This window comes from Setaria italica, chromosome IV (assembly GCF_000263155.2).
Source record: "Setaria italica strain Yugu1 chromosome IV, Setaria_italica_v2.0, whole genome shotgun sequence".
Classification (NCBI taxonomy): Eukaryota; Viridiplantae; Streptophyta; class Magnoliopsida; order Poales; family Poaceae; genus Setaria; species Setaria italica.
The window spans coordinates 37148623-37160281 of record NC_028453.1 but is presented as its reverse complement, the minus strand read 5'-3'; the positions used below and the strand labels follow the sequence as shown (position 1 = coordinate 37160281).

At 42.8% G+C, this 11659-nt stretch overlaps 2 protein-coding genes and 1 long non-coding RNA gene across 4 annotated transcripts; 1 reads left to right on the top strand and 2 right to left on the bottom strand.

Moving 5' to 3' along the window:
• The first annotated feature begins 1343 nt into the window (after positions 1 to 1343).
• LOC111257038 lies at positions 1344 to 2564 on the top strand. The gene is made up of 3 exons (XR_002677445.1): positions 1344 to 1357; positions 1456 to 2418; positions 2509 to 2564. It is a non-coding gene; the product is annotated as an uncharacterized LOC111257038 (long non-coding RNA).
• Positions 2422 to 5641, bottom strand: LOC101782691 (PRA1 family protein H). 2 transcript variants are annotated; one of them, XM_012845374.2, is made up of 4 exons: positions 5145 to 5641; positions 4922 to 5052; positions 2814 to 2881; positions 2422 to 2726 (listed from the first exon to the last, which is right to left on the bottom strand). In XM_012845374.2, exons 1-4 carry the CDS (start codon positions 5603 to 5605, stop codon positions 2724 to 2726), a joined length of 663 nt encoding a protein of 220 aa, XP_012700828.1. In that variant the 5' UTR covers positions 5606 to 5641; the 3' UTR covers positions 2422 to 2723. The 2 variants fall into 2 exon arrangements, with proteins under 2 accessions (XP_012700828.1, XP_004966164.1); XM_004966107.3 differs by having other exon boundaries at positions 2810 to 2881; positions 5145 to 5638.
• Positions 5642 to 6099: 458 nt separating this feature from the next.
• Positions 6100 to 9703, bottom strand: LOC101782284 (golgin subfamily A member 5). The gene is made up of 6 exons (XM_004966106.4): positions 9359 to 9703; positions 8691 to 8813; positions 7795 to 7974; positions 7641 to 7722; positions 6635 to 6699; positions 6100 to 6546 (listed from the first exon to the last, which is right to left on the bottom strand). Exons 1-6 carry the CDS (start codon positions 9650 to 9652, stop codon positions 6250 to 6252), a joined length of 1041 nt encoding a protein of 346 aa, XP_004966163.1. The 5' UTR covers positions 9653 to 9703; the 3' UTR covers positions 6100 to 6249.
• Between the last annotated feature and the right edge of the window lie 1956 nt (positions 9704 to 11659).

The following is an 11659-nucleotide window of genomic DNA, read 5'->3' as shown; positions in this document are numbered from 1 at the left end:
CTGCCAATAAAGAAGAATGGCCAAAGTTAAAACTCTTATAACCGCAAGGGTAATGCCCTCATTAGAAATCCAGCCACTGGAAATTACCCTCGTTCTTCTAATCTAGATGCTCAAAATAAGTTGAGTAAGCCTGTTATGAGGAGGAGCTTGAACTTTGTCAGGAAAGTTGATTCAAGTGACGCCGTTGCACATTCTAATCTTTCAGTTGAAAGACCCAAGACTCCCCCTTTGCCACTTCACACCAAATCCATCAGTTGTGCTGTGAATCTTTTGGAGCTTTTGTCTCAGACTTTGCAGAACCAGCAGCTTCTTGAAACTGAAAAGGAAGATTCGAATGGGCAGGTTAACTCAGGAGTTGATAATCCATTGCATAGGTCTGAACCCCTGGATGCTGGTAAAGCAGTTTATGTAAGACCGAAGTTAAATCAACTAGTTGCTTCACAGAGGCAACATCCTGGTGACTCAAGTAACAGTTCCACGGATAAGTTGATGCAGCCATCCACAACATCTGATCCCTATTTTAAGAAAAGGAAAAATCAGATTGTTTTGGGCTCCTCTACTTCTGATGTTTCAAGTGCAAAAGATATGACTCAGGCTGAGAATATAAAGTCAGGTGAGAGTAAATCTCTATTGTTTGCATCCTCCAACACTGTGGCCAAGGACAGACCTCACAGAGGTAACATATTATGTAAAACACTTACTTCTGGTACCTTTAACCGATTTGTTGCTATTTAGTTAACATGCCAAAATTCTCTAGTATGCTGGAACTTGATTGAAAATTGCATATAATGGTTCTACTTGTATTTTTTTTTTTAATTTCATGAACATTAACTGAATTGAAAGATTCAAGGACCCTAACTAAAATCTGAAATTATTGGCAAACTATGCATATCTAGTCATAGTCTTACAGATGACCGTACCACTTAGTATCCCACTCTTCACTTTCTGAAGCCTGAGATGTGAACACCTTTCTCCTGCTTTTTCTATGATGACCTCACATTGCTTTGCCTACAAGCTTTGTCTTAAACTACTTTGCTGTGGGCCTTTCTTTTTTTTTCTCTTGACCAACATTCTGAGGGCAGCTTTGCTAGTGGAAAATGAAGCGACGGTAATTGATTTTGAAATATCACTTTGTGTAATCTTTTCTAAATGCAGCTCTTCAGACAACAAATACTGTGGGAAGTTTCTCTCATGTGTGGACACTTAGTGGACAACATCCACGGAGGAAATCTTTTGTGGGAACTAGTCATATGAAGGTCTTCCCTCGTTTACTTCCATGGAAAAGAAAAATATTCTGCCAGAACTTCAGAAGCAGTTACCCTTCGTTGTTGAATACAAGCTCGTTAGGGATAGTGAGGTAACCATAGCAGTCTGGTCTCTGATCTTTACCCTATTCTCTAGAAGCATTGCATTCAATTTGTTAATGGCAAGTCATGCTTTTCTACCATTTATCAGAAAACTATTGCAAACAAGGAAGAGAAGTACCATTTATACTGTGTCAACTGATGGATTCTCTCTTCGGAAATCTGGAGTGTTAAGCATAGGCGGATTGAGTTTGAAATGGTCAAGGTCCCTTGAGAAACATTCTCAAAAGGTTAATGAGGTACTGAATTCAACTCTTCCTGATCGTTCATATTCAATAATCTATGTGAATTGGGTGTAGTAAGGAAATCATCATAGCATTTTATTCAGATGCAGACCCCAATAGAAATCTGTGAGAATAGATTCACTGAATATAACTGGACCTTCCTTTTTTGCTCTAGAAGCTTCTAACGGAATAGTCTGATCGCAAATGTAACTGATTATCCTTAAATGATTCCCTGGTTTCAAGAGTTGACATTATTAGACTATCAGGAGAATCATCAGAACAGCTACACGGTTAGCTTGTCTCCTGGTTTCATTTGTCAAACTTATATAGAATTGGTAGAATTGCGTAATTTATATGCTTTTCAACAACGAGGACATTATTCAACAACTAGGTCCTGCTACGTTGCACTAGTTTTGCTTGTCTACCATATATGGTTTGATCGTCTATTGCAACTGTCTTGCGATGGTTGTATTATATTCATGATACGTAACTATATAATTCTGTTCAATGCAACTGGTCCTTTCATATAAATTATGCTTCTCTGCCTTGAAATTTAATGAGATTCATGGTTGATTAGTAATTACTTTTGATCAATATCCTTTCCATGTTGGAATACTTTACTTTGAACTACCTTTCTTAAAGTTGTCAGTATCTGCCTCATCTCATATCTGTTCGTTAATTTGCTCACTATATTTGTGCTGTTTTCACTGATGGTTCATGATTCCCTTTTTTTTTCCAGATCAATACCCTGCAATTGTTGCTGCCAATCAATTAAGAAATAGTAGCAACAGAGCATCTTCAGATTCCAGGGTGCCATCAACTTGCAATGAGTATGTCTTGCACCATGCTTTTGCTTGCATACTGTCTTGTATTAGAAAAACAAACAAAATCATGAAATCTTGTTCTGTCTTTGTAAGCAGATATGTGCGTGTTAACAAAGGTAACCAACTGGTCAGAAATCCAAAGAAAGTAATCCATCTCTCATGTTTGAACGGCGTCTCTCTAGCCTTCAACATCACCTGTACTGCTGTCTGACGTGTAACTTAGCTCCGTCTTGGTTGTGCCCTCCTGTTCTTGTTACCAGGATCTGGTAGCTTTGAGGGAGTCAACTTCCGAAGAGAGGCGTGCAACATCATCACTGCAGCACAAAGCGCGCACTGTGTTACTCTGAGAGTCATAGGAAATAAAGAATGGGAGAAAGCCTGGAGACCGACTGCTCACCTACATAACTCAATCCGATGGCATACACAAGAGCAAACTGCAGGTTGCAGACGTACAGTAGTATAGCAGTGGCTGTTAAGAAACAGAACAACTAGTCAATACAAAGCAGCAGGAACGGTATTTAAAATGAAAACAATGATGACATCATTCATGTGAATAAAAATACTTTAAGCTCGACATGTGCAATGCCAAGGTGAAAAACCAAATGGAAAAAGCTAGCACTGTTTCCAATCAAAGTTTGAAGTCTCCCAAAAGTGTGCATTAACATAGGATAGTTACGCGGCATTAGTGGAATGCATGGTCACAAGCATACAAGTACAGAAAGTTGTATGTTATGTTACTAGTTTTGGCTTGCTCAGTTGGATGTGTTTCAATGCTATTTTCAAGGTGGTATTGATCTGCACTATGCAGCATGTGAAAATGAAGGGGTTAACACCTCAAGATTATTGACCTCTGAGAATTATTTGTAATATTTTTCTAGATTATGAAAATTGGTTCTTATGGATGCAAAAGCAATGGTTTCTCAAACTGTATATTGTGCCATTTGACTGCAGTATAATGAGCTTAGTGTGTCTGAATTGGTTCTTAACGGATGCAAAAGCAATTGGTTCTCATGTATGTATGAAGATTGAAGGCTTCTAGTTCAGTTTGAGTCCATTCAGATTTCAGAATAAAGAGCAGTACAGCACTCGCTCCACAGCTTCAGAATATATGTGAGCAGGATTATTCCAGTTTTAGGTCTAACAGCTGTTTAGTGTGTGTGTGAACCCTGAAAAGACTACAGCTATCCTGCTGAGTAGCTGCCCCAGGTTGGGCAGAGTTAGCAGAGCAACACCCCCTCAGCGCTCTCTCACCCACCCCACCAAAAGACACAAATTTCATGAGGAAGAAGAATCAGGTGCCAGTTCAATCTGCTGATATTTCAAAATAGTGCAATATTTCGAGATCTTTAAATAACTCAAAACTGCTAGATTGTAGTGGAACTAATGGCAGGGGGAAGCTAACAAAGAAGCACCAAAGCCTAGATGTTGACCACAAATATGTCAGGCCTCACTCATATCGCTGCCCATTTGAACACTATTTATTGCTTCTAGTTTATTCAATCGATCCCATTTTCATGACTAAATATATTATGCAACATTAGGCTGCAATGCAATATGCTGTCAGATCTCGGTGGACCTCATTTCCCACAAGCCAAAATTATAGAGAGGAGCATCCACATCATTCTCATCAATCAGTGATGCTGTTTGCCCTCTCTATGCTTGGCATGAAAAGAAAATGTTTTGGCATATTGCGATGGCATATACAAGAAAAGCTATCTCACGGATGGCAAATAGGAGATTTCCCCCAAATTATTTTGTACGAGCCGAAATACAAGATGCCAAATTGCCAGTTATACCTATCATTGGGCATCCTTACACATAGCCCAAATCCACACCTGAGAACTTTGGGTAGGCTATGGGCAGAAATCATCTACCCATCAGAGGAAGGATAGGGTATGGGTATTACCCACAAATTGACTGGATAATGGGATAATACAGGTTAATCCCTGTCAAATTATTAAGTGAAAAAAGTAAAGTTTTCCATGTTTACCATTCTTATTTATATTGCTTCTAATGTATTACTAGAGCTAAGCATTTCAAAAGGCTTTGTGCATTTTAAGCAATGTATAACAAGCCATGACTAAAGTCTGAACAGTTTGGTAAAATGGTAAATACATTTACTAGTTGGTACAGAAAACATAATAATACCAATGCTTTCACAACATATATATTGTTTTGTTCAGAGCTTTTCAATGAACTACTTGGCTGTGCTGAGTGGAGGGCAAATGGTCATTTCTCATTTGTATGATAGATTACATGTCATCTGATCTTACAGATGCATCTATCCTGTCCTAATGCCACACAAGCAAATGGTGCCAATGCTTTAACAACATATATTTGCGATCTTTCAGGTATTGAAATTCACAGGCTGTTGATTTTACTCATTCCACTTTGCAACCTAACACCGTGCATCTAATCATCAATTTAATCTTGCTAGCGCCAGAATCCCAATTGTTACTTCGAAAAGAGAAGATATCAAACCAAGTGTGAGCAGGAATAGCTTACTCACCAATCTGTGCGCAGTGCAGCAGAGCCTGGGCAATCCCTGGAGAGAGGGTCCAGTGGTCCCGGCAGTAGCGCACACCCTCCCAGACGGCGAGGCTGGCCAGCATCCCCAGCAGAGCCATCGGCATCCGGTACCTGCCCGGTGTTCACACAATTTCATTCATCAAGCTAGCTGCTCTGAGAGAAGAGGGTGAAGGAGGAGGGGGAATGGGATACAATAAACATACAGGCAGCATGCGAAGACGAGGATGGCGAGCGCGGCGTAGTTGCGCGCGTAGCGGCGGACGTTCTCCTGGACGCGGAGCCTGGCCTGGGTCGAGGTGGGCGGCCAGGAGTAGGAGACAGAGCCGGGGGGCCCGACGAAGGCGAGGGACCAGGACGGGGTGGGCGCGGCGAGGTCCGCGGAGGAGAGGCGCGCGAAGGGGTTGAGCGCGAGGAGCGAGGCGAGGGTGCGGGCGAAGGCGAGGACGTCGGCGGCGACGCCGGAGGAGGGCGAGGCGGGGCCGGCGGTGGGGCTGGTGGCGGCGGCGGTGGAGGAGGGGGCCGACGAGGCGGATGAGGAGGAGGGGGCCGTGGCGGTGGAATCGAGGAGGTCGAGGTAGCCGGAGTCGCGGAGCCAGCGGTCGAGCGCGGGGTCCGGCACGCTCAGTGACAGCGGGTTCGGCTTGAACGACGACGAGGACGCCATGGAAATGGATTGGCGTCGCGTGACGAGAGGAAGAGGATAAAGAAGAATGGCGAGCGTGTGGGCCGCCGAGCGGGGCCTGGGCTGGACGAGCTTGCTAGGGTCTTTGAGCATGGGCTGGGCCGTGGTATGTTTATGCTTGGCTGGGCCAATTTGGTGGGCTGCTGGTCCGGCTCCACAACCATATTTTGGCTCCTATTTTGGCTGAGCCAACTGGAAAAGCTGAGGTTACTGAAATGGCCAGAAGATGCCGAGGCAAGACGCAAGAGCGCCAGGTGCAAAGGCAAAGTAATCTTCAGCGTATAAATCTGTTGGAGAATACTCTAGCGTAGCTAATGATTTTTTTCGATTAGTTTAAAACATTAATCGTCAATGCCTCATGGAACTGCCCTCTTTTTCAGGGAATGCAGATCTGTGTGAAAGATCACTAGATCAGTTAGTGTCATCTTTACAGTATAGATTTTACTTTCAATGGTATTTTTGGAAAAACGTGGTTGCCTTTCGATGCTACATAGCCGACTTTCCCATAAATAAATTTCTACAGAAACATTATTCTTCTACAAATTACACATATTATTTACATGGCAAATATTTGCATGTTTGGTACAGTTAAAAAGTATTTTCTTCCCTACCAAATGTAACAGCTTTCAAACTGATATCTTTATGAAAACGACGATATGAAGCAGCAAAACATACAGTACAATTGCGGACCTAAGAACCATCATCCGTTTCTGGCCTTCTGTTCTAAGGTCAGGTTGATACAGTCTCCGACCCGCTTTGGCACCATAATAATCTTCAGGGGCACTCAAAAGACCTCTGCTGAATCGGTTCCGTGGTGCGCTTGTTTCATTGGCACTGCTGTGAAGATTTCTATGCAAATGGTTCAGCCGTTCCAGCTCCTTTTCTTTGGCACGTACATCCGTGATTAGGATTTCTGCTTGAGCCTACAAAATTTGAAAACGAAAATTAAGTTTGAGATAGCAGGAGCCAATACCATTCAGAAGATGTAAAGTAGGAGAATGTAGAACTGACTTGCTTGGACGTCAACTGCTCAATTAGGCTGTGTAGTTGTCTCTCCAGGACCTTCTCCCTTTGCTCTGCATATTTATCAGAAAGGACCAGTAAGATTGCTATAAATATTAAGCTAGGGTGTATCAATGGTCACTTCCCTAGTTATACTTTAGAAGCCACATAAAATATATAGAAGTATAGAACTAACTTTGTTGAGCTTCCAAAATGACAACTGTTTGCTACCATCACATCATCTACTCATTGCCCCTTCCTTAACAAGGAACCCACTCGAGACTTTGGACCATGGATCATGCACCTCGGATAAACAGTTATAAAACAATGTCACAGAAGGCAATATGCCTTAATTCTATGATGTAGAACTTAACTTCCTGGATGCCAGATTAATGTGATCATATGGTTTCCTTGAAACAATATGATTTCTGACAGTGTAATTTCAAGAAAAAAATCTAGTTCCCGTATGCATTAAGACTGTAAATTGATAAGGAAACTTCCCTACCAAGTCAATCAGTAGAAATTGGATGCTGAGTGCTGTGCGTAAGCAATGGTCTACTGGTACACATAGAAGCAAGGGGTAAACGAACATAACCCATTTTGTGTTCTTCCCAGATTCAGAATATATCTCTTAGTCTTTAGCAGTTGGCTTTTGGAAAAGGCTCTAGCAACTACAGATCTATCCATTAAAAAAATTATCTGCTACCAACTCATTGAAAACCAAAGCTGTAAATAGAAAGTATGATGCAAACACTGGAATTATTTATGCTATCTATGGTTTCGTGCTCTTAATTCGTTCAAATATAACACAAATGTAAATGAGATTATTTTGTATAGACACGCTAGGCCCTTTTAGTGATCAAGTATTTCCAATCCAGGGATGGTTTGCAAGTTACAAAGTAGCACAAGTCAACAGGTTCATTATCATAATGACATCTTTTAAAGAAGAATAAGTATGAGAAAATCCAACATGAAGTCATTGAAAGGGTGGACATGTGGAAAAATAAAAAAATACCAGGAGTGGGATTCTTTAAAGATTCTTCTTCAACCACAGACCACTCTTTCTCTATTGTTTGCACCTTGTTATTCAATAGTTCCTGTGATGAGGGACAAAAATCAAACAATGCATTCAAAAAACAGCAGATAAAAAAATCCAAAGAATGGCCTACCAACTCTCTTTTCTTCTCCTCCAAGTCTTTAGACTTAAGATTGAGCGATGATTCAGCTTCCAGTAGAGCATTTTCAGTTGTTTCAGAAGCTGTAGTTGATACTTTATGCTGAGTAGCCTCTTGCTCCTTCAGAGCATCTTCAAGCTGTGCCTTTAAATTATGCTCCGCTACTTCCATTTCCTAGAAAAATAACATACTCTATTAAAAGGAAAAACATAAAAATCATTTAGGAGATCTTGTCGTTCAAGTGAAGAGTACAAGTTGATGAGCATCACACATGGCTCAAGCAAGAAAATGCTCCAAATAAGCTGATTAAAGACTTCATGATAATAATCATAGAACAGGACAACATGGTTTGTTCAGAAAATAATTCCTTGCTGATGCAGAGACGAACTCACACTTTCGTTTAAGTAGGGTATTCCTGAGCTCTGACTTAATGTTTAAATAAACTTAACATTCTTAATTTCTTATCTACATTTGCCTACGACAGAAAGGGGTAGAAACAAACGAATGATGTAGCAGGGTGGTAAGCACTTGTTTGCTTAAGACATAATCAAGTGATCTATGAAGCAGTTTTGCAAACAACAATGATAACAATACCACGATGGTTTAGCTATCAGAATTGATCAACGTTCAACCTGAACCTTTGTCACCACTGTCTAGTTCTTTCAGAATTCAGTTTACTTGTCCACAGTATATGCTTAAGGAGTAGTAATCTAACAATGGGAAAAACTGATTAAACTGAATACACATGAAAAAAAAAGCATGTAGTATGCATCGTGTGCTTAGGAACACCTAATATAGAAGAGTATCAGGTCGTTGAATATAAGACGCGTAAAAAATACAAAACGGCGTGAGGGTAAAACAGGGTACTTAAAAATGGCATGGCGGTGTACCTTCAAATTACTTTGAAGCTGACTGATCTCCATCTGCCTTTCCTGAATTTTCTGCCTACAGTCTGATAGAGCTTTCTCATAGGCTGCATTTTCTTCTTGGAGAGTTATTTCTCTCTGCTGGGCCTACAGAAAGTTTAAAGGATCCATTATATAGATATCTGCATAGGAATGCCCAACTATCCCAGTGTGAGTAGCAACCAACTGTAAGTAATCAAATGAGCAATATTGTTAAACTGGACTGATACTTAAACAGGTGGTAAATGCACCAATAACACTATTGTTGTATCAGCTGACCCATTTAGAAACTTTCCAACTTTGCAGACCACAAACAAGTACAAATGTAGATAAGCAAGTAATGTCCCCTAGAGAAACTCACAGCTTAAAAAATAGTATCGTCTCCCGTTCATAACAGAATGAACATACACAAACATCAATATGCGCACAATAGTTCCTGAACATGTTTCAAAGTAAGACCCGTTCCGAATCTTTCAAGCACCTACTAGATCCAGATCCAACAATTGCATTCTTAACCAGATCAAATGGGCTGTACAAACTTAGTTTTAGTACTGCTATGCTACAATTAACGATTATCAGGACGACTTGTACTTATAAAGGTCAAGAACGTCAAGAACAATAATACAAAGGAAAGGAGCTAAAGGGTTCCCTACCTGCTCCTTGGTGGAGGAGTGCGCGTTGAGCTGGAGGGCGAGGGCCGCGGAGGAGGCGAGTGAGTGCGCGTGGAGGTGCGGCAGCCGCTGCGCGACGTGCGGCGGGGGCACCCGGAGGCGCAGATCCTGGATCGCGCGCCGCATCGATGCCGCCCTCGCGTCAAGGTCGGCGGCGCGGAGCCGCTGCTCCGGGGTCATCGCGGCCGAGGCTGCGGCGCGCGCGCCGTCGGCCTCATCGTCGCTGGCGCCGGCGCCGCCGACCACGTCGGCTGCCCATGCCAGGATGCCCGCCATGGAGGCCTCTTGTCAGGATCTGAACATGAGCACGTTTGGCAGTCCTCTGCAGCACAGGGACTCGTCCCACTGAAGTATGGATCCTACCGTGACATGGCCCACACGTCAGTGAGAGCGAGTTCCTCCGTTTCTATGATTGCGAAAGCAGGGCACCAAAATCAGGGAGGTGTTCCTCTCTTCCCTGAAATGCGAGGACTTTGGCATTTCGCAGTGCTGTTTTTCATGCCGCCTGCCGCAGGCAAACTGGTCATCTCGACAACGATGAGTAGGAGAACACCGATTTACAACTGAAAGTCTGAAACGACCAAAGCAAACATGCTTCATTTTAAACTGGCGTTTCTGGCCAACATTCAGCTTGGCGACCAGAGCCTTCAACTCTGAAAGAAACTAATAGTAGCAGAACTCAAAGATTTCAAATATACGGATAAATTCTCAGCCCTTAGGCCTTGTTAGTAGATTTCAAATTATGCACTCTTGAATCCTGCTTTGAGTTGCAAACTCTTGATGCTCCCGTGTTAATTAGGTTGTCTACCTTCGGATGGAAAGGGAAAATGGTTAAGTGATAAGGGGGTGTTTGTTTGTTTAGCACCTTCTAAAATTCCTGTCACATCGAATACTAATTAGGAGTATTAAATATAGGCTAATTACAAAACCAATTGCACAGATGGAGACTAATTTGCGAGATGAATCTATTAAGCCTAATTAGTCCATGATTTGACAATGTGATGCTACAGTAAACATGTGCTAATGATGGATTAATTAGGCTTAATAGATTCGTCTTGTGAATTAGCCTCCATTTATGTAATTAGTTTTATAATTAGCTCATGTTTAGTCCTCCTAATTAGCCTTCGAATATTCGATGCGACATGAATTTTAGTCAGGCAAACACCCCTAAGTTAACTAACTATTACACTAAACAAGGTTCCTATGGACAAACAGAATGCAAGGTTAGCTAACAAAAGAATTGGGATAGACATATACTATAACATTAGAACGAGGGGACGCCCTCGACACATGTGGTGGCGTTTGGTGGTAGCAGGGACACTTGCATTCACCACCAACGTCCGGCGACAAGGTTTGGTGCCTCCTGTAGCACAGTAAGGGCAGTGCAGTTAGGCTAGGGATTGGGGGTTTTCCACAACGCGTGCACGGCAGCCGGTGGCCCAGGGATTGCCAGGAGAAATTCAAGCTTAGCTTTGTGCCGTGCCAACAACGGCGACACCCTCAGGTGCTGTTCTTCCTCCTTGGAGGCATTGTTTCGAGGTGTCCTACCCACAAAATCACATGTTTTGGATGCATTTGTGCTGGTGTGGGAGGTTTTGGTCAATAGAAATTCTAGCCTGGTTTTGCACCAGTGCCGTCATCGATGACGTCCTCGGGCGCCATTGTCCTTCTTGGAGGTGATGATGAGAGACCACTCCCCATGGGTGCCATGTGCACCACTTTGGTGAAGGCATCGCTTTGGAGATCCCCATGCCGCCACTCATGACCGCAAATGGTTTTGGTGCTTCTCATTCTACTTCACCCATACACTTCTTTGATCTAGCGGCTAATGGTTGTTGACCTCCATCGTGGTTTCGTAAGTGTTCCCCATCTGGCGCCTCTACTCCGTCGGCTGTCTCCTTGTTGATGGTGCCATCAAATCTTATGCCGGGTGATGTTTCCACCTCTATTGTCATCCCCCTCGAGGCTTCCTCCCCTTGTATGGTGTTGGATGGCGGTACATGGAGCCCAGATGTGCGGTGAATGGTGTTACCATCAGCTTCAAGGAAGATCGTCATGTCCGATGACTTTTTAGTTTGCGCACCTCTTGCCACCTTTAGTTCCCATTCAATTGGCCTGGCTCTCAGATGGAGGGTGACACTGGAATGGCGTAGCTACGAGAGGTGGACTGGATGTGCAATGATCATGATGCACCTGGCGAGTATGTTGTTCCGTGGTGACTCTAATTGACGAACGGTGGTTGTTCTTTTGACCTGAATGATGGCTCATCAATTTGAAGTGTTT